The sequence below is a fragment of the Bos javanicus genome, chromosome 7 (genome assembly GCF_032452875.1).
Source record: "Bos javanicus breed banteng chromosome 7, ARS-OSU_banteng_1.0, whole genome shotgun sequence".
NCBI lineage: Eukaryota > Metazoa > Chordata > Mammalia > Artiodactyla > Bovidae > Bos > Bos javanicus.
In genome coordinates, this window is record NC_083874.1 from 45868403 (window position 1) to 45890992 (window position 22590).

Consider the following 22590-nt stretch of genomic DNA (forward strand, 5'->3'; position numbering starts at 1 on the left):
CACAGTTCAAAAGCATCAATTCTTCAGCGCTCAGCTTTCTTCACAGTCCAACTCTCACATCCATACATGACCACTGGAAAAACCATAGCCTTGACTAGACGGACCTTTGTTGGCAAAGTAATGTCTCTGCTTTTGAATATGCTATCTAGGTTGGTCATAACTTTCCTTCCAAGGAGTAAGCGTCTTTTAATTTCATGGCTGCAGTCACCATCTGCAGTGATTTTCGAGCCCCAAAAATAAAGTCAGCCACTGTTTCCACCATTTCCCCATCTATTTCCCATGAAGTGATGGGACCAGATGCCATGATCTTAGTTTTCTGAATGTTGAGCTTTAAGTGATCCTTACCTTCTGGCATTTATGTCATTGTGTAGTCCTATCCTACACGTACATGGTAAGTGTATAGCCAACAGGATATTACAGAAATGATGTGTGATTTCAGAGTCTAGGACATAAAGGACTGCAGCTTTATCATTGTTCTTTTGGATCACTTGGTCTGGGGGAAGCCATCTGTCATGTCATTAGAACATAGAAACTGTCCTATAGAGAGATCCACATGATTAAGAACTGAGCCTTCCTGCCAACAGTCATTGTCAAGTTGCCATCTTGGAAGCAGATCTTCCAGCCCCAGTCAAGCCCACAAATAACCGTAGCCCAAGTCAGCATCCCAACTGCAACTGTATGACACATCCTGAACCAGAACGGCCCAGCTAAGCCCCTTCTGAATTCCCAACCCACATAAATGGTATGATATGATAAATGGTTGTTACTATTTTAAGACAAAGTTTTAGGGAATTTGTTATGCAACATCAGATAATCAATACACTGATTATAAATGATTGTTAGGTTATACTAAGTAATCATGTACATAAGAAATAGCCAAGTCATAAGATTTCCCCTTCAAATTATTATTAGGACTCAATTATACTGGTAAGGCGGAGAAGGCAATGGCACCCCACTCCAGTACTCTTGCCTGGAAAATCCCATGGACGGAGGAGCCTGGAAGGCTGCAGTCCATGGGGTCGCTGAGGGTCTGACACTACTGAGCAACTTCACTTTCACTTTTCACTTTCATGCATTGGAGAAGGAAATGGCAACCAACTCCAGTGTTCTTGCCTGGAGAATCCCAGGGTTGGAGGAGCCTGGTGGTGGGCTGCCGTCTATGGGGTCACACAGAGTCGGATACAACTGAAGTGACTTAGCAGCAGCAGCAGCATACTGATAAGGACATTAGCAACTATCATCATCTTCAACTAACTCTCCCTCACCTCTGCCAGTCTTTCTATCACACAAGCCTGACAAAACACTAACTCTGACCTAACTTTGGCTCCCTTTTATTTCAGGGCTGCTAAATGCTATTGGAAAAAAATGCTCAACTGTGCCAGTTGCCATTATAAATTCCAGCTTTGCAACCGCAGCAGGATCCCCAACACTATCCTCTAGTAGTATCCTTAGTCAGCTCTCATGGCATTTCATTTAGGTTATTTCAGATTTCCATTCTCCATACTCCTTAGATCCTTAGGTATTACCACAGGCTTTCTCTCTCTCAGCAGATCACTTTTCTTCTTAGAGAGAAAATAGTTTATCTGCATTCATCCTCTCCTTCAATTACAATAAAGGAGGTATTCCTCTTACTGTCTCTAGTTTATCCTTTGGATCCCACCCTACTTTCTTCTCAAAAATTACCCTCCTATACCTTAAACCTCTCTCAATAGGATCCTTCTTGTTAGCTTTGAAACAGTCAATTTAGTTAAATCTCATATTTATGTATATAAGCTCTTATGAAGTATTGGTTAACAGTGTAATAACATTTGAAATGGGTTCCTGATTGTACAGTATTGTAAAAAGTTTTTAATTCAGATTAATATTCTGGCCTCAGCTCTGTGAGAAACTCCCTGTATGACACTGAACGGTTTTCTCTGTGCTTTAGTTTGCTAATGAGTCAAATAAGAATGATATCTCTGGGAAAAAGCCTTCTGAGTGAAATCATAAATGCCACGGGCTTAGTAGCCAGGTCGGAAATGCAGAGGTCTTCTGGTTTTATAGTTGAGTTTATACTTGTGATCATGCCAGGCAGCATTTCATGTACAACAAAGTAAAGCATGATTCTGATTAGGAATGAAACTTAGGGTATGTGCCCTGAGTAGATAAATGGGGAAGAAGAGACTGTGATTAAAACAAATATATATATATAACTACACATATATATACATATATATGTATATATATAAATATATATTAAATAAAAAATATATATATTTGGCTGTGCTGGGTCTTTGTTGCTGCAAGAGGGATCTTTCAGTTACTGTATGTGGGATCTTTAGTTCTGAACTCTTAGTTGCAGCATGTAGGATCTATTTTCCTGACCAGGGATGGAACCTGGGTCTTCTGCCTTGGGACTGGGGAGTGTTAGCCCCTGGAGCACCGGGCAGTTCCTTTTTTTTCCCCTCTTTTTAAAAAGAGTTTCCTTAACTAATATACATTGCCTGATCTGACCTGTGCTTCAGGACATAACTCTCTTGTATATCTTGGGAGGCTACTTAATTATTGAAGGAGCTCAGTTTAATCTCCTTTTGTTATAACTGCAAAGAATATCCAGTATTGATGAAATAATAACTAGTACATTGGGTCGTCTTAAGTCCATCAAAATACAACATCAAAATGATACAGCAGGAAAGGAGCTTGGAAGAATAACTATGTGAATACATGCCCAAAGTACTGATTTATTAATTAAATATTCTCATCAGATGAAAGGTATTACAGTATAAAATAACATGATCTAATTATCTATCCTATTTTAAAAAATCACCCAGGAAATTCCCTGGTGGTTCCATGATTAGGGTTACCTGGTTCCATTGCAGGGGGCACAGGTTCCATGCCCGGTTAGGGAACTAAGATCCTGTATGCTGCACAGTGCGGCCAAAAAAAAAAAAAAATCACCAAAACCTAGTGACTTAAAACAATTTTTAAATCTCTATTTCAGTGGGCCAGGACTTTGGGAACAGCTCAAGCTGTACATCTCTGGCTATAGTCTCTCAGGCAGTAGTAGTCCACTGGTGGCCAAAGCTGGAACAGAGTGGGGCTGGGATCAGCTGGTGGTGGTGGGCATCTCTCTTCATGAAGTGTCACAGCTTCTGTATGCAAGCTACCTTGAACCTCCTCAGAGCACAGCAGCCTCAGGACAGTCCGTCTACCTACTCAGTGGCTCAGGTTCGCCTGTGAAAGCTTCCAGCAAAAAAAGGATAAAGTTGTGTAGCCTCAGAAGTCATACAGGATCATTTCATAAACTGCCACATTCTCTTGGTTATATGTGAATCACAAGCCCAGTCAGATTCAAGGGGAGGGGAATTAGGTTCTACCTGTTGATGGGGTGGGTTTCCCTGGTGGCTTAGTGGTAAAGAACCCACCGTTCAATGTAGGAGATGTGGATTCAATCCCTGGATCAGGAAGATCCCCTGCAGAAGGAAATGGCAACCCACTCCAGTATTCTTGTCTGGGAAATCCCATGGACAGAAGATCCTGGCGGGCTTCAGTCTGTGAGGTTGCAAAAGAGTCAGACATGACTTAGTGACTAAACAGCAGCAAAAATTGATGGGGCAGTGACAAAACTGCTTTGCACAACAGCATGTGGGATGGGGAATATTTTTGTGGCAATCTTTAGAAAATACGCTTTGCCACAGTGATCTTGTTGTTGTTCAGTTGCTAACTCGTGTCCAACTCTTTTGACCCCGTGGACTGCAGCACACCAGGCTTTCCTTTCTTCACTATCTCCTGGAGTTTGCTCAAACTCACGTCCATTGAATCGATGATGCCATCCAACTGTCTCTTCGTCTGTTGCCCTTTCTCCTTCTGCCCTCAATCATTCCCAGCATCAGAGTCTTTTCCAGTGAGTTGGCTCTTCATATCAGATGGCCAAAATACTGGAGCTTCAACTTAAGCATCAGTTTGATCTTACAGTACAAGGGAGTCTCAAGAGTCTTCTCCAGCACCACAGTTTGAAAGCATCAATTCTTTGGGGCTCAGCCTTCTTTGTGGTAATCTAAATGAAAGCAAATACTTGTCTGTTGATGAAAGAGGAGGTGGGGGCGGAGAGAGAAAGAGGTCCTCATGACACCAGACTAAAATAATTTAGACAAACCCATCAAGGGGGATGGACTTCCCTGGTGACTCAGATGGTAAAGAATCTGCCTGCAATGTGGGAGACCTGGGTTCAATCCCTGAGTTGTGAAGATTCCCTGGAGGTGGGCATGGCAACCCTTTCCAGTATTCTTGCCTGGAGTATCCCCATGGACAGAGGAGCCTGGTGGGCTATCATCCATGGGGTCGCAATGAGTTGGAAATGACTTGAGTGACTAAGCACACATTAAGGGGTACAAAGTGAAGGAAAGTTACATGGCTCAAAATAGCCTGGAGTTAAAATTCCCCTCTGGGTCCTCCCCACCATTCTATGTAAAACAAAGAACTCTCTCACCCGAAGAAAAAAAATGGACATTAAGGTAGATTATACCCAGCTCCCAGCCGGTCCAGCCTCTGGCCATCTCCAGAATTCCTTGCACTAGCTGTTTAAGAGATAACTATTCCAAACAACCTTGGAGACGAACAGGGCCCCTTAAGACAGTAGATTTCCACATATATGCCTATATATACTTACTCTTTTCTTGGGTTAGTGCAGCAGCTCACTAATCTGACTACTAACCCTTCTCCCCTCATTAAAGGTGATCTGATCTGTTCCTGTAAAGTGCTGGTCTTGTTCTTTTTCCGACCTTGCCTTCTCTAACTCCCTTACCCTACACAAAACACTGTGAGTGCAGGTGTGTAGCTGTGAGTAACAATTTCTCCTTTCTTTTAAAAGTATTTGGCTGCATCGGGTCTTAGTTCTGGCATGTGGGATGTAGTTCCCTGATCAGGGATTGAACCTGGGCTCCCTGCATTGGGAGCCTGGAGTTTTAGCCACAGGACCACAAGGGAAGTCTCAACAATTCCAAATATTATCAGCCTCTTGTGTAAACAATCCCCAGGATGTGTGGTGTTGGTGCACATAGTTCAGCCAAAGAAGATGATGTCAACTTTTTTACCTAGAAGGAAATGAAAGTAAAACCTGTTTTAAACCTGAATGTTTTAAACTCTCACTGAAAATAAGTGCATGTGCCACCTGGTGGTGAGACAGTCAAATATACATTCTGTCCTGTTGGCTGTATATATTGAGTTGTCATCAGAGGTAGCATTTATTGTAAAACAAGTCTAACATCTGGAAGTGCATGTGTCCAAACAGACAGCCAAACACAAACAAAGAGAGGGGAATATGACATAATAAAGAGGAAAGAGAATGTGGATGAGCCAAATCAGCCTCCTTTTCATTAATCCTAAATTCTTTTAATCCTCTGTCCCATTGGCTTTTCATGCACCTTCAAATCCAGTAAGGACAATATGTTGTTGTTAGTTGCTAAGTCTATCCTATTCTTTGCCATCCCATGACTATAGCCCTCCTGGCTCCTCTGTTCATAGGCATTCCTAGTCAAGAATACTGGAGTGGGTTGCCATTCCCTTCTCCAGGGGATCTCCCTGAACCAGGGATGGAACTGGAGTATCCTGCATTGGCAGGTGGATTCTTTATCCCTGAGCCACCAGGGAAGCCCAAGGTTACGGGAGAAAAAAAGAAAATCTTTGCTACTACACTGTTGGGTGTCAGGTTGTTATTCCAAAAGATGACTGTAGTGATCTAGTTTACAAATGTGGGCTCTTCCACCCATGTTGTCCATTGTCCCAGATCCTTCTGGACCCACTAGAAAATTTACTATAGCAAAACTAGGGCAGCCTATCAGTGGTCGGTCTCTTACAGTGAAAAAAATCATTCGTTGTTTATGTGAATTTTTAAAATAGACATCCTGTGTTTTATCTGGCAACCTGGGAAGGATACCTGGAGATCTGAACCTCCATAAGCGCTCCAGCGGGAGGCTTCTGGGCCTTTCTGGCCCGAGAAGGAAGTGCTGGGCAGGGGCGCGCCAGGCCGCACCAGGGTCAGGCAATTTGGAAAACAGCCCGGAGCCCCAAGGCGCAAGCCAGAGCCGAGCCGGAGCCGGCCGCCCGACTCCAAGATGGCGCCCTCGGCTGCTGCCAGCTGCCAAGATGGCGATGCGGGACCGCGCCCGCGCTCCCGGCCTCTCCTCCCCCAGCCTTCCTCCGCCGGGGAGCGCGAGTCGCGTCGCTGTGCGCCTGTTGCCCTTCGGCCTGGGTGTACGGGCCGGTGCCCGCCCCGCACCATGCGGCTCCTAGGCTGGTGGCAGGTTCTGCTGTGGGTGCTGGGGTCTCCTGCCCGCGCCGAGGAGAGTGAGTACAGGCTGGGGCCGTGAGCGGCGGCGCGGGAGGCTGTGCGTGAAATGACCGGCAAGGCGGTCTACCTGGGCGACGCTCTTTTATCTGCGCCAAGGCCCCGAACTGCGCGCCTCGCCTCTCCCTGGCGCCCTCGGCGCCCCTCTCCACGTTGTCCTGACCTCTTTCCTCCGGTGGTCCCGGGTCGCGGTCCGGGGTGGGAGGCGCTGGGGCGGGATGCCCCGACCGTGTATTAGCGCTGACTGAGGTGTACCCGCATGTGCTGAGCACTTTATTATTAATGATAATCATAACGAGTAGCCGACCTGTACCGTGTCGCAGAGTCGGACACGACTTAGAGACTGATCGACAACAACCGTGCCCTTAGTAGGAGCCAGGAACTGTGCATGGTACTTTCTATCATTTTCTCCTTTTGTCTTCCCACCGAGATACGTTCTGAGTATCCCTGTTTTACTGATGAAGATGCTGAGCTCAGAGAGGTGAGCATCTCTGCCTACATTTGTGCTTCTGGTAATTGGCAGAGCCTGTATCTCTCACTGCAAAGCCCGCGATTCACTTTGCACCCTGCAGACCACTTTCTTAAGAAGGTCATTCTTGCTCAGGTGCCTGTGTGAAGGATAGATGGGAACAACACAGCAGACACCCCGGGTAACCCGCTGCTTGCCAGATCATGCTCTCAGGCCCTCCTCCGTGGGGGAAGGCAGCCACCTGGAGGCATGGGTGGGACTTACTCTCATTGCTCTTTCTCCCCACTCCTCACAGCTGTTAAAGTCCAAACCCTTTGATCGTGCTTGTTATTCAGAACTTAACAGGAATACGCGGGCTTCCCAGGTGGTGCTAGTGTTAAAGAACATGCCTGCCAATGCAGGAGACAGAAGAGATGCAGCTTTCATCCCTGGGTGGGGAAGATCCCCTGGAGGAGGGAATGGCAATCTACCCCAGTATTCTTGCCTGGAGAATTCCATGGACAGAGGAGCCTGACGGGCTACAGTTCATGAGGTCGCAAAGAGAAGGACACAACTGAAGCGACTTAGCGTGCATGCATCAGAAGTATGCAGGTCTTTCCTTTTGCAACAGTGTCCTGGAAAGAGGCAAGGCAGCCGGCTTGCTGAGTTATGAAAAGTAATGAAAACACTCATTAAATGCCAGGCAGTATCCTTAGCACGTTTTGAGCATCATTTGTTATTTTTATTCAAAAGAACTTGTTTCTCTATCACAAAAATTGTATAACTATACTGCCAACAGCAGCAGAGTCCATAGGGTTACATCGATGGTGGAGAGTTCACTGGATATTTCCAATGTCCTGAAGGTCATAAAGGAGAAAAGGAAAAGAAAAAGTACTAAAAACAAATCCAAAACAGATGGTGACTTTGGGGAGAGACGTCCCATGACAGTTTCTGTCTTCCCTTATTCTTACTCAAAATTCTAACTCTCTGCATCACTCAGACTTCCTTTTGATTTTCTATAAGGGAAATCTATCTAGTTGTACATGAAGGTGATCAAGAGCACCAGATTCTATTTTGTGCCCTGATTTTTTTCTCTGGAGATTCTTTCAGGACATTGGCATTCTCCATTTGTTTTCAGTTCAGTCCAGTTCAGTCGCTCAGTCGTGTCCAACTCTTTGCAACCCCATGAATCGCAGCACCCCAGGTCTCCCTGTCCATCACCAACTCCCAGAGTTCACCCAGACTCACGTCCATCAAGTCAGTGATGCCATCCAGCCATCTCATCCTCTGTCGTCCCCTTCTCCTCCTGCCCCCAATCCCTCCCAGCATCAGAGTCTTTTCCAGTGAGTCAACTCTTCACATGAGGTGGCCAAAGTACTGGAGTTTCAGCTTTAGCATCATTCCTTCCAAAGAAATCCCAGGGCTGATCTCCTTCAGAATGGACTGGTTGGATCTCCTTGCAGTCCAAGGGACTCTCAAGAGTCTTCTCCAACACCACAGTTCAAAAGCCTCAATTCTTCGGCGCTCAGCTTTCTTCACGGTCCAACTCTCACATCCATACATGACCACTGGAAAAACCATAGCCTTGACTAGACGGACCTTTGTGGCAAGTAATGTCTCTGCTTTTGAATATGCTATCTAGGTTGGTCATAACTTTCCTTCCAAGGAGTAAGCGTCTTTTAATTTCATGGCTGCAGTCACCATCTGTAGTGATTTTGGAGCTCAAAAAAATAAAGTCTGACACTGTTAGCACTGTTTCCCCATCTATTTCCCATGAAGTGGTGGGACCGGATGCCATGATCTTCGTTTTCTGAATGTTGAGCTTTAAGCCAACTTTTTCACTCTCCACTTTCACTTTCATCAAGAGGCTTTTTAGTTCCTCTTCACTTTCTGCCATAAGGGTGGTGTCATCTGCATATCTGAGGTTATTGATATTTCTCCCGGCAATCTTGATTCCAGCTTGTGTTTCTTCCAGTCCAGCGTTTCTCATGATGTACTCTGCATATAAGTTAAATAAGCAGGGTGACAATATACAGCCTTGACGTACTCCTTTTCCTATTTGGAACCAGTCTGTTGTTCCATGTCCAGTTCTAATTGTTGCCTCCTGACCTACATATAGGTTTCTCAAGAGGCAGGTTAGGTGGTCTGGTATTTCCATCTCTTTCAGGATTTTCCACAGTTTATTGTGATCCACACAGTCAAAGGCTTTGGCATAGTCAAAAAGTAGAAATAGATGTTTTTCTGGAACTCTCTTGCTTTTTCCACGATCCAGCGGATGTTGGCAATTTGATCTCTGGTTCCTCTGCCTTTTCTTTTTCTTTTTTTTTGGGCAAGATTTATTGTGATTGTGAACAGATGAGAAGGGCTCAGTCCTTCTTGGCTGCCGCTTTCCTCATGGCGGCCAAGACGTTGCTCAGCTCCTCTCTCTTCCTCTTCGCGCGGATATGTGTCCCCACCCTTTTCTTGATGAACTTGAGGGCCTGCTTGTCCTTGGAGACCTTGAGCAGCTCCATGGCTCGTCGCTCGTAAGGGGCGAAGCCACACACCTCCCGGATCATGTCCCGCACGAATTTGGTGTGTTTGGTGAGACGCCCGCGGCGGCGGCTGTGCCTCGGCTTGCCCACGTTCTTGGTCACCTTGTGACCCTTGTTGAGGCCCACGGCCATGGGGTAGCGCAGAGCCATGGCTGTTGTTCCACAATGGCTGCCGCGGCGGAAGCTCCTCTGCCTTTTCTAAAACCAGCTTGAACATCAGGAAGTTCACGTGCTCTAGGGGGCCTGGAATGTTGGTTAGGTTCGGGAGAGCAGATCTCTACAGAGCTGGTGCATTTGAGAGTGGGGTTGGCTCCCCAGTCTGCCACCTTTTGTTCTTCTCCAGACTTTTAGCCTCTCTGGCTTCATCTCCTGCTCTCATCTTAAGAACAATCCAGTAATCATGTTGAGTTTGACTTCTGATTATACATGCAGTACATATTTATCAACCCAGGGCTACAGAAAGACTGCCATCCCCACCATCTTGGCAGAACTCCCTGTCCAGGCACCCAACCCCTTCCCTAGGTCATAGTCAAAATAGTGCTTGACCCACTTCTGTCAGGACCTGCCTTGCTTCCCAAACCCTGTACTCTGCTGTATCTAACCTGTCATCTCTCCCTGCTTACCTGTTTTCCCATCAGTTTTATGTCCTTAAATTTATCGTATGTCCTAAAAAACAAATCCTGTCCCTTAGCCCCCTGCTGCTGCTGCTAAGTCGCTTCAGTCGTGTCCAACTCTGTACAACCCCATAGACGGCAGCCCACCAGGCTCCCCGCGTCCCTGGGATTCTCCAAGCAAGAGTACTGGAGTGGGGTGCCATTGCCTTCTCCGCCTTAGCCCCCTACCTGCCCATAACAACTACTTGCTCTTTCTTTTCTTTTTCAGAGCTAGATTTTCAGAAAGAATTGTGTATGCTTATACACTGATAGATACCACATATAAGAAAGATCATACAGTATTTGTTTTTCTCTGATTTATTTTACTTAGCATAATGCCCTCAAGGAGATCCATCCATGTTATTGCAAATGGCAAGATTTCCTTTTTTTAAATGGCTGAATAATGTGATATATATACACACATATATAATATCACATTAATATATTATTAATGTGATATTAACATATTAATGTTAGTATGTATGATGTATATATCACATTTTCTTTATCCATTTGTCCATTGATGGCTTTCCTGTCTTGGCTTTTGTAAATAACGCTGCAGTGAACATGGGCTGCATATACCTTTTTGAGTGAGTGTTTCTATTTTCTTTGGATAAATACCCAGAAGTGGAATTGCTGAATCACCTGGTAGTTCTATTTTTTATTTTTTGAGGAACCTCCATACTGTTTTCCATAGAGGCTACACCAATTTACATTCCTGTTGATAGTGCATAAGGGCTCCCCTTTGTCCACACCCTTGTCAACATTTGTCATTTCTTGTCTTTTTGATAACAGCCAGTCTAACATGTATGAGGTGATATTTCATTGTGGTTTTGACTTACATTTTGATCTGTGTTGGTTTTTTTTTTTATATCTTGTGTTCTCTGCATCTGCTTTTTAAACATGTAGTGCAGTTGTTGCTGTTTTAATAGCCTTGTCTAATAATTCTGACAACCGTGCAAGTTCTGGGTCAGGTTTGATTATTCTCATTATGGATAATGAGGAGAATTTCCCTGCTTCTTTGCACGCCTGGTAATCTTCGACTGGATGCCAGATGTAAATTTTTAGTTTGTTGAATGCTAGGTATTTTAGTATTCTTATAAATATTCTTGAGCTTTGTTCAAATATCCAGTTATTTGAACACATTTTGATTCTCACTTTTCAGGTTTGCTAGATGAGAGCAGAGCTGTATTTACTTTAGGGTTAATTGGGCCCTACTAATCCTCCTGCCAGTGCAGGAGATGTGGGTTCGATCCCTGGGTCAGGAAGATCCCCTGAAGGAGGAAATGGCAACCACTCCAGTATGCTTGCCTGGAAAATTCCATGGATAGAGGAACCCGGTGGACTGCAGTCCATGAGGTCGAAAAGAGTTGGCCACAACTTGACAACTCAACATGCACGCACCAAAGCAAGTCCCTTTTGTGCACTCTTCCCAGGGCTCTGTGACTTAGGAGGTTTTCCAGTGTAGTGGGTGGGGATGGGTCCTATTCCCAGCTCTCTGTGGGTATTGGGTAATTGTTATCTCTAATCCTTTTGTGGTTCTTTCCCTGGTTTTGGGTAGTTTACTTACATGCATATGCTGACCAATACACTCAAGGAGGCCCTTCCACAGATGACCAGAGGGCTCTTTCTGCAGCTCTCCCATCTCCAGGGTTCTGTTGTGCAGACTCTGGCTTTCTTAGTCTTTCTGGACCCTCCATCTCAAGGAGGGAGTCAAGGCAGGAACTCCCTCAGGCAGTACGCCGGAGCTGTTGTAGGGTTCTTCTCATCTGTTTCCTGTGTTTTCAGGGATCACTGTCCTTCCCTGTCTCAGTCTCTTGAAGCTTGTTGTTGCACATATTTGGCTGTTTTGGGGGTTGTTTCGGGAGGGAGAGTAAATCTGGTTTCTGTTTTTCTACTTAGCCTGAAATGAATTCCCGGAGAGTGTTTTTGAATTGCCGAATGAGTCTGCAGACATCTGTGGAAATGTTCTTTGAGACATTATACAAGCATGCATACCTTAGGAAGCTCCCAGACCCCTCCCCAGCTTTGAAGCCAGTTGGTCATTCACACTCTGGTAGACATGCTCTTTTGCATGCTGGACTCCTTCCACAGCTGCTGGCTCCCCAGCCATATGGTGGACTCGTTTGGGTGCAGCTGCACTCATTCTTTACCCAGAGTCTGGCGGCTGATTTTGAGGTCATGAGAGGTGCAGGGCAGGAGTCATTATTACAGAGGTGAGTGGAGCTTGCTGTATGGATGTGTGAGACTGCCTCGGACTCCTCACTTACCCAAACCTTTGGCTCAAGCCCCATCTAGTGGCTCCAGAGTGAGAGGAAAGCCTCCTCTTCTGGCTGCTGTGCCAGCTCTGCTGGGCACATCTTTAAGCACTCCTGTGGGCTGTAGCCCAAGGGCAGCAGGCAGGAAAGCAGAGGCCAGTGGTGGAGGCCACCCCAGGAAGAGCTGCTGCTAGCTGTAGTGGTGTTCCTCAGGCAGTGTGGCCTGGCAGCCCTCTGAGGTATCTTGCAGGAGGGTAAGGCCCGCTCTGGAGCAGCAGTTGCAAGACTTCGCTCCTGTTGCTTACTGCTTTGTGCCATTGCGCATCACGCTGAACCTCTGTACTTCAGCTCAGTCATCTATTAAGTTGACTTGGTAACCTTCATCCCATCCATCTCTCAGAGCTGATATAATGGATGCAAAGATGCTTTGTCACAGTAGAATCTTCTACATTGTTCAGTTGCCCAGCTGTGTCTGACTCTTTTCGACCCCATGGACTGCAGCACGTGAGGCCTCCCTGTCCCTCACTACCTCCTGGAGTTTGCTGAAGTTCACGTCCATTGCATCTGTGATGCCGTCCGGCCATCTCATCCTCTGATACCCTGTTCTCCTTATGCCCTCAATCTTTCCCAGCATCAGGGTCTTTTCCAATGAGTCATCTGTGTGCATCAGATGACCAGAATACTGGAGCTTCAGCTTTAGCATCAGTCTTTCCAGTGAATATTCAGGGTTGATCTCCCTTAAGACTGACTGGTTTGATCTCCTTCCTGTCCAAGGGACTTTCAGGAGTCTTCTCCAGCACCACAATTAAAGGCATCAGTTCTTGGCATTCTGCCTTCTTACGGTCCAACTCTCACACCTGTACATGACCACTGGAGAATCTTCCATAAAACCATCATTATTTTCTTGGATAGTCTCATCAAACAAATTAAATTGTTAAAGTGTTTGTATTGTATTTTCCTAACTGGATGTCTGAAGTGGAATGTTTTTGCTTGTAGTCCACATGGCAAGCTGCAGGTTTCATGTGAAGCTGTGCTCTTGTCCACTTCTGGGCATTCATTAATCTAGTATCCCCTTGTGATCTTCTTCATGACCTGGAGAATGATGGGTGGCTCTCTAATGGTTTAACGGGAATGTAACTTTTTACTCTGGAGGGGAAATTTTTCATATTTGAGAACTGTGATTCTTTGGGATTCATTTATTTTGAAGTCAAATATGCCTGAGAACATGCTGGCATGTTTTAGTTGCAGAGAAAAGAAGTCACTTATGGTCAGAGGAGCAGCCTGCTTACCCATTCCAGGTGGGGGCTGTGTACATGAATGAGGAGGTGCCTTCCCCTGACCCAGTGGGCCAGGACCCGTCTGCAGAAGAGACGGAGGCGGTGCTGGGGCTGGATGCTGACGGCAACCATATGGTGATGTTGTCGGTCATTCCTGGGGGAGCCGAGGACAAGCTGAGCCCAGAGTCCAGCAGCGGCACCTGTGGGGCTGGAGGGGAGGAGGGCTCGAGGTGCAACCTCCGGGAGAGCCTCTTCTCCCTGGACAGAGCTGGAGCAAGATTCTCGGAGAGAGAAGAGGAGTACTACACTGAGCCTGACGTGGCAGAATCCGACCCCACCCCAACTGAGGACGCCAACACCACCGAAAGTCTGAAATCCCCGAAGGTCAACTGTGAGGAGAGAAATGTGACAGGATTAGAAAATTTCACTCTGAAAATTTTAAATATGTCACAGGTAGGAAAAAATTATTTAGTACTTTTCTCCTTTTCTGCACATTGATTTTATGATTTAATCCTCTGTCATCTTTCACATGCAGAGTCATAATCTTCACCATGTTGCCAGTGGAATAGCATTTAGTGGCTGCACTGGTGAAAATTCACCTGACTTTTTGGATGTATGTAGGGAAAGGAGGAGATATGACTAGTGTTGACTGTGCTTTTTAGGTGGCCTAAACCTAGTCATCCTTGGGGTAATCTCACCGCCAAGCCTCATGATAAAAATCCCAGTGGACAGGGAGGTGCTTGGTATCAGAATCATAGCACTTTTCTTCTCAGTGAGGTACTTGTTATGGAGACATAAAAATGATATGTCTGAATTACTAGAATTGTAATTTAGCATTGTTTGGACCAGTCATGTCCCTGAGAAGTTTGTTATATTGATGGAAAGTTTTTTTTTCCCTCCAGAGAGTATGAACCTAGTGTTTACTGTGGACTGGGAGCTGACACATTCGTCCAGGGCAGCCATGCTTTCCAGCTAGTTGGATAAATGGTGATTCTAAAGAGAATGCCAGGATTCTGACTAATGTTTTCTGTAAGATTGTTAAAGCCAGAGAGCAGAATGGATTCAGGCTGCTTATATAAGAAAAGAATCCTAGCTGTGAGAACTGTGGTTGCTTATTTTATTATTATTTTAAAAATAGTTATTTATTTGGCTGCACTGCGCATTGGTTGCAGCACGAGGGGCCTTCAGTCCTCGTTGCAGGATCGTCAGTTGCAGCATGTGAACTTTTAGTTGCGGCGTGTGGGATCTAGTTCCCTGACCTGGAGTCGAACCTGTGTCCCCTGCCTTGCGACCACAGAGTCTTAGCCACTGGACCACCAGGGAAGTTCCATGCAATTGCTTATTTTAAATTAGGGTGCGTACAGTACGTTGAGCACCCCTCCAAGGCAGGTGTCACACCCCTGCGTGGTGCGTGGTGAATGCTGTGCCTCAGCTGTGTGGACTGTCTCGGACTGTTCCATACATAAACAGGAGAAAGCACTTTGAGTGGTCAGAGTTAGCGTGGTGGCAGGGATGATGCACCCTCAAACTGAACTAACCTCTGGCCAAATACATGGAGCTGACTGCTGAGATTATAGCTTGGGCCTGAGACCACAGTGCTTTAATGATTCTGTTAGATTGTGTGAGATGCACAGTTCTAAGGTTGGGACATTAGCTTGTACCCTGTGAGTACTTAGTGTATAATTAAGAATTATGAAAAATATTAAAATTGCTCTATAGTAATATTAAGAAAGCTTAGAGGAGGAACCCTCCTCCACTGTTAGTGGGAATGTAAGTTGGTGCAGCTGCTCTAGAAAACAGTATGGAGGTTCCTCATCAAATTAAAATTAGAGTTGCCATATGATCCAGCAGTCCCACTCCTGGGCATATATTCAGACAGAACCACAACTCAGAAAGACATATGCTGGCCTTCCCTGGCAGTCCAGTGGTAAGACTTTGTGCTTCCACAGCAGGGGGTGTGTATTTGATCCCTGGTTGGGGAACTAAGATCCCACGTGCCACATTGTGTGACCAAAAACAAACAAAAGAGACGTGCACCTTTGTGTTTATAGCAGCACTATTCACAATAGCCAAGATGCGGAAACAGCCGAAATGTCCATTGACAGGTGAGTGGATAAAGAAGGTGTGGTATGCGCGCGCACACACACACACACACACACTGGAATATTAATCAGTCATAAAAAGGAGAAAAATAATGTCATTCGCAGCAACGTGGATGGAACTAGAGATTATCATACTAAGTGAAGGACAAAGACAAATACCATATGATATCACTTAAAATGGATTCATTTTGATATTTGGCAAAACTAATACAATTATGTAAGGTTTAAAAATAAAATAAAATTAATTAAAAAAAATGGAATCTAAAACACAACACAGATGAACCTGTCTACAAAACAGAAACAGGCTCACAGACAGAGAACACACCTGTGGTGCCAAGGGGAGGCAGTGGGAAGGAATGGACTGGGAATGTGGGATTAACAGATACAGGGTGGACAGACTATTACATAGAAGATGGATAAACAACAAGGTCCTACGTAGGGAGCATAGGGAGTTATGTTCAATATCCTGTGATAAACCACAATGGAAAAGAATACGAAAAAGAATATATGTATGTATAACTGAATCACTTTGCTGTACAGCAGAAATTAACACAACATTGTAAATGAATTACTACCTTTATTAATATAAAAAAAAAAAAAGGAAAACCTTGGAGGAAAGTTGGTGATGCGTCATTTGATGCTGCTTTTCTGCTGGTCCGTGGATCCATATGGGTCCACCCCAGAAGGTTCTCCAGGTGCTACACTGCTGTCTCCCTGCTGTCTCCGCCCCCACCTCCTCTCCCTGGTCTCAGTGGTGCTTCCTGCCCTTGAGTATCCTTCCAGAAGAAGTACCCATCCTTTACTGCTGACTGTAACACTTTCTGTTTCTTTTGCCACAGGACCTTATGGATTTTCTCAACCCAAACGGTAGTGACTGCACTCTAGTCCTGTTTTACACCCCTTGGTGCCGATTTTCTGCCAGTTTGGCCCCTCATTTTAATTCTCTGCCCCGGGCGTTTCCAGCTCTTCACTTTTTGGCACTGGATGCCTCTCAGCACAGCAGGTATCTTCCCCTAGTATCTTCCCTCAGTGGGGTTTATGTCTCATCCCATTGGACGATGGTTATAGTTACTTGGGGGTCGTAATCAGTTAAGTTAGGAGCAGAGGAGGCCGGCTTGAACTTGAGCTTTGAAATGGAATTGAGGGAAGGAAAGACAGTGTGAGCAGTGAGGATTGGCACATTCCTGAGGGAGGCTTTCTGGAGGCTCCTTAAGAAGAAAGACAGTTCTTCCCCTGGTGGAATTTAAAGATGGCTCTGCCTGATGGCAGGGGAGGGGGCAGAGGATGTGTTAGGGTCCTGGCCAGATTGAATGAGCAAAATTAGTATCCTAAGTACGTTCTTCCTGTGTGACTTTCACCTGCAGCGTAGGTCCCCAACCTAGCAGCCTAACTCTTGGCACCCCTGTTTTATGTCTGCTAAGGATTTCTTTCTTTCTTTTTTATTCTTCTTACTTATTGTGGTTGCGCTGAGTCTTTGTTGCTGTGCGTGGGCTTTCTCTAGTTGTGGTGAGCCTTCTCTAGTTGTGGTGAGCTTGGACTACTTTTTGTTGCCACGTGTGGGCTTCTCATTGCAATGGTTTCTCTTATTTCGGAGCATTGGCTCTAGGCGCCCGGGCTTCAGTAGTTGCGGTACTCGGGCTCAGTAGTTGTGGCGCATGGGCTTTATTGCTACCGGCTGTGGTATCCTCCCAGACCAGGGATCGAACCTGTGTCCCCTGCATTGGCAGACAGATTCTAATCCTCTGTACCACCAGAGAAGTCCTTTTTTTTTTTTTTTTTAATTCTTTTCTTTCCTTCTTGGCGTCCTTCCTTCTTTCTTTTTGCTTACATTTATTCTTGAATGCATGTTCTTGGTAGACATTCAATAAATTTGATGAATTGTTTTAGGACTTTGATATACATTTGCCTGTGTTTTGTAGTCTTTCACAGTGTTCAGTGGGGTTTTGTCTTTTCTGAATGTTCAGTAAAATAAGTTACAAAGAACTTAACTTACAAAGATGTTAAATATTTTCCCTGTGACTGTGTCTGAGGTAATAAACCATGTCCTCCTCTCCTGCTGTAAGTCAGATGCTACTTCTTAGGTCACATAGCGGTTGTGTGTGAATAAATTTGGGAAGTTTGGAAGATGGTCAAGTTGGTGATGAAAATGAGGCCCTGACTTCAGTGTGGATAATGTTTACCTGAAATTGTTTATGAAGAAGGAAACTGCCCCACAAATTAGTATTTCCCACAAAGGCTTCAGGGAAAGATCTCAGTGGCCTGGCCCAAGGTTACAGACTGACTGGAAGGACATTTGAAGTCACTGTCCAGCTTTGACCAGGCCCTGCACTGGCCCCCTAGTCAGCAGGGCTAGCTCCCAGCACCTGCTTAGCACTCTTTGCTTATGGATCTGACACCAGCCTCCACGCTATCCTCAGTTCCCTGCGGGCTTTTATCATCCCTTTGGTTGCTTCTTCATTTCTGCCTTCTCAGTGCCTGGTATGGTGCCTCAGTTATGGAGAATAGAGGATACTCTGTCTTATTGTATTGTGGGACATGTATTTGCCTCATACGTTAATATTTATGTTACAGCATATTTGCAAAAGAAAAAAATCCTGATTATCCAATATTACCATTTTATTAGTGGGGGTAACTGAGGCTTAGAAAGGTTAAATAATCTGCCCAAAGGTCACACAGCTGATTCAGTGTTAGAACTCAGGCTTGAACCCAGAGCATTTTGACTTATACCACTGCTCAGTATTCTGTAAAAGCTGAAACAGTTCTGCTCAGGTCATGTTACTTCCGAATTGTCCAGCCTTAATTGTGAGCTTCCTGGTGTGTTTGTTAGATTGTAAATTCCTTTGTACCGACTCACCAACCTAACTGCTTATCCATAAGTTGAACCTTTTATGAGGGATAGAAATGAGCATTCCGGAGAGTTTGAAGTTTCTTCTGTCAAGTAAACTGACACAGCGTGCTTTGTCCATGCGTTAGAATTTTCTGGTCTGATCTGTTTTGGCTCTTAGGAACAAAAGTAGTAGAATAATTGTGTCAGGAGCAGCTCCACGTTGTAATAGAAAGCAAGTCAGAGAGCAGAACGGGAATGCCCCCAACCATGACCCATGAGGAAGGCAGTCAGAAACAGCCACAGCCTATTATTTCAGTGTCAGAAGCCTCCACAGGTCACAGGAAACTGGTCCTTTCTCATGTCTTTCCATCCGTTCTGATATCGTAATTGTGTGGGGAAGCCCACTATTAATTCAGGTTTTCTCTCTTGTAGCCTTTCTACAAGGTTTGGCACCGTGGCTGTTCCTAACATCTTGTTGTTTCAAGGGGCTAAACCAATGGCTAGATTTAATCATACAGACCGAACATTGGAAACGCTGAAAATCTTCATTTTTAACCAGACAGGTATGTAGAAATAATATGCTGTAGAAGACGACATTTTATTGCTGGAGGAATATGCCTTCTGTGACTTTTGATCAGCTATTACCCTTAAGTGAACGGTTCAAGATTGGCTTTGGGATGTAAAACTTTTTTTCTGATGAAATGTTGTGGTCCTGTTAAATGTCTGTCAATCAGTGGCAAGCTTAACATGATTAAGTAATACTCAGTTCAGTTCAGTTCAGTCGCTCAGTCGTGTCCAACTCTTTGTGACCCCATTAATCGCAGCACACCAGGCCTCCCTGTCCATCACCAACTCCTGGAGTTCACTCAGACTCATGTCCATCGAGTCAGTGACACCATCCAGCCATCTCATCCTCTGTCATCCCCTTCTCCTCCTGCCCCCAATCCCTCCCAGCATCAGAGTCTTTTCCAATGAGTCAACTCTTCACATGAGGTGGCCAAAGTACTGGAGTTTCAGCTTTAGCATCATTCTTCCAAAGAAATCTCAGGGCTGATCTCCTTCAGAATGGTCTGGTTGGATCTCCTTGCAGTCCAAGGGACTCTCAAGAGTCTTCTCTAACACCACAGTTCAAAAGCCTCAATTCTTCGGCGATCAGCCTTCTTCACAGTCCAACTCTCACATCTATACATGACCACAGGAAAAACCATATGATTATAGATAGCTTTGAAAAAATGTAACAGCTTTATTGAGATAACATTCACATGCCATACACCTATAGATACATTTTTATATACATTATTCATTCAAGCATAATATTTACACAGAAATATGCATCAGTTGGAGAAGGCAATGGCACCCCACTCCCGTACTCTTGCCTGGAAAATCCCATGGATGGAGGAGCCTGGTAGGCTGCAGTCCATGGGGTTGCTCAGAGTCGGACACGACTGAGCGACTTCACTTTCACTTTTCACTTTCCTGCGTTGGAGAAGGAAATGGCAACCCACTCCAATGTTCTTGCCTGGAGAATCCCAGGGATGGGGGAGCCTGGTGGCTGCCGTCTATGGGGTCACACAGAGTCAGACACGACTGAGGTGACTTAGCAGCAGCAGCAGCAGCAGTCACTAGTGCCTGTGACTCCTGATGAATTTTCAAAACAAAGCGAACACCTTGAGTAACCAGTGCTCAGATTCAGAAAGAGAACCTTACCAGCCCCATTTCTGCACTATCACTCCTGTTCCCCCCAAGGATAAGCACCGTCTTCACTCCTACTATCACAGTATAGCATTCCTTGTTTTTGATCTTCATATTAATGCAGACATACAGTATGGATTCTTATATGTCTGACTGGTTTTACTCACCATTACGTCTGTGGGATTCATCTGCATTGTTGTGCATGGTTGTGCTTTTTTCATTTTTGTTGTTGTATGGAGTTCTATCTATTAATTTATGTGTGCTAAGTCACTTCAGTCGTGTCTGACTCTGTGCAACCCCATAGATGGTAGCCCACCAGGCTCCCCGGTCCCTGGGATTCTCCAGGCAAGAACACTGGAGTGGGTTGCCATTTCCTCCTCCAATGCATGAAAGAGAAAAGTGAAAGTGAAGTCGCTCAGTCGTGTCCGACTCTTTGCGACCCCATGGACTGCAGCCCACCAGGCTCCTCCATCCATGGGATTTTCCAGGCAAGAATACTGGAGTGGGTGGCCATTGTTGATGCTATTTTAATTCCTTAATATTTGCTGAAACACAGGCCCTTGTTTTTATCCTTTAGAAGTCTGAGCACTGAATACTGATGAAATTTCCTTCATTGGAAAAGTTCATTCCTCAAAAGCTTTAATGCCTCAGTTATGAGCACCCACTTTTTCCTGAAATATATTCATTGGAAGTAAATAAAAATTATAACATACCTTCCATATATTCTTAGCTGTATGTAATTACTTAGATCTAACACAGAAGAACAAAGAGCTGAATTACTTTATGGGAGTAACTACCTACCAGGTATTGAGTTATTCCAAGTCTTGTAAAGGATCCCTGCTTGTTGTTTAGACTGATATGGAGAAGGGGAGCCAATTTGTTCAGTGCTCTCACAAAACTTAGAACAGAAGTGAAATCTATGTAATCACTTTGGTAATCACTGCTCCCACTGTTGGTTAGTTGCTCTAACAATTCCTTCAGTAAATTATTTTAAAACATTTTGAATTTAGCATTACTCACCCTGTGACAACATTCTGTAGACGCCTGAGAATAGCTTTACTAAGTTGTTGAACTTTGGTCTTGAAAGAGAACAAAAGACACCTCAGACAATGCACCGACATAGACCTTTCTAGTGAGTTCACTGAAATTCTAGTGTTTTAGCTTTGAACAGCTGAATGGATTCCTGCTCCTTTGATGTGGTGGAGAGAAGGGCAAGTTACAAATTACACTGACAGGCAAGTGAAGCCATCCCAGGTTTACAAGCTGTGCTGTTTAAGACCACGTATCATTTTGCATGCCATGCAGAATACTTAAGAAAAATCTGTAGTGGGAATGTTTTCTATCTCGTTTGAAACAAAACTGATTTCTCTTTCAGGTATAGAAGCCAAGAAAAATGTGGTGGTAACTCAAGCTGACCAAATAGGCCCTCTTCCCAGCACTCTGATAAAAAGTGTGGACTGGTTGCTTGTATTTTCCTTATTCTTTTTAATCAGTTTTATTATGTACGCTACCATTCGAACTGAGAGTATTCGGTGGCTGATTCCGGGACAAGAGCAGGAACATGCGGAGTAGTGATAGACTCAAAGGACAGTTGGGAAGAATCTCAATCCTTCACTTCAGAGACTAATGCTGCAATTTCATGTATTTTCTCCAGTGTTGACTTACAACTTTAGTCAGATTGAAAGAATCATGTGTTTGCTGAACTGTTGAATGTGTTAAAAAAATTATAAACTGATGTTTTAACTAGTCCTATAATAAGCAAATGCAAACATATTCAGTAGAATTCACCATTCTTGTTTTTACTACTTGAACATTTTAAGGGACTAATCCAGTTTGACATGTGAAGATGTATTCTGGTGGAGTCATGAACAGAGTGACAGTATGCTTACTTAGGCAGAAAAAAGACTTTCAGATTGTAGATTTAGAAAACTGTTGATTTCTTGTATACATCTAAGGAAGTTGATTTTCTGTTCATTTGTCTTTTCTCTTCCAGAATCAGTAAGCAGGAAAATGTTCTTCTATGGAAAGAATAGTTAGGATCAATAGGTGTGACCTTACAAGTAGCAGCTGATGGGAAAATAAAGAGTCGGATACTATGGTGTTTGTGACCTCTGATTTCACTGAAAGGATCTGAAGTGGTTTAAGAAGTTGTTTCTGGGTAAGGCAGATGTTAATCAGCATGCATTAACTGAGCCTTAAAATGTTCTTGGCCTTCTGCTAGGTTTAGTGAAAGCTGAAAGACATATTGAGTACTGTTGTTGCCCATAGTTGATTATGGTCTAGTTTAGGACACATGTAGAAAAGAGACAACGTGTAATTTACATGAAATTTTCGAAAGGCTGTTTCTCAAAGATCCCTTAAATTCAGACATGACAGCTGACTACATAATAATAAACTACTATTATACTGATCATTTCCAGAGTTTAGATAGTTTAGATCATAAGGTATTCTAAGTTCTGTGAAAATAGAACCTT

The 22590-nt window shown here is 44.5% G+C and overlaps 2 protein-coding genes across 3 annotated transcripts; one reads left to right on the plus strand and one right to left on the minus strand.

Moving 5' to 3' along the window:
- Positions 1–6077: 6077 nt before the first annotated feature.
- TXNDC15 (thioredoxin domain containing 15) lies at positions 6078–22212 on the plus strand. 2 transcript variants are annotated; one of them, XM_061423535.1, is made up of 5 exons: positions 6078–6324; positions 13461–13948; positions 16437–16600; positions 18857–18987; positions 21492–22212. In XM_061423535.1, exons 1-5 carry the CDS (start codon positions 6093–6095, stop codon positions 21686–21688), a joined length of 1212 nt encoding a protein of 403 aa, XP_061279519.1. In that variant the 5' UTR covers positions 6078–6092; the 3' UTR covers positions 21689–22212. The 2 variants fall into 2 exon arrangements, with proteins under 2 accessions (XP_061279519.1, XP_061279520.1); XM_061423536.1 differs by lacking the exon at positions 6078–6324 and adding an exon at positions 6750–6806.
- LOC133251288 (large ribosomal subunit protein eL36-like) lies at positions 9081–9496 on the minus strand. Its single transcript, XM_061423537.1, has one exon. The coding sequence runs from the start codon at positions 9455–9457 to the stop codon at positions 9140–9142; it is 318 nt and encodes a 105-aa protein (XP_061279521.1). The 5' UTR covers positions 9458–9496; the 3' UTR covers positions 9081–9139.
- Positions 22213–22590: the final 378 nt, after the last annotated feature.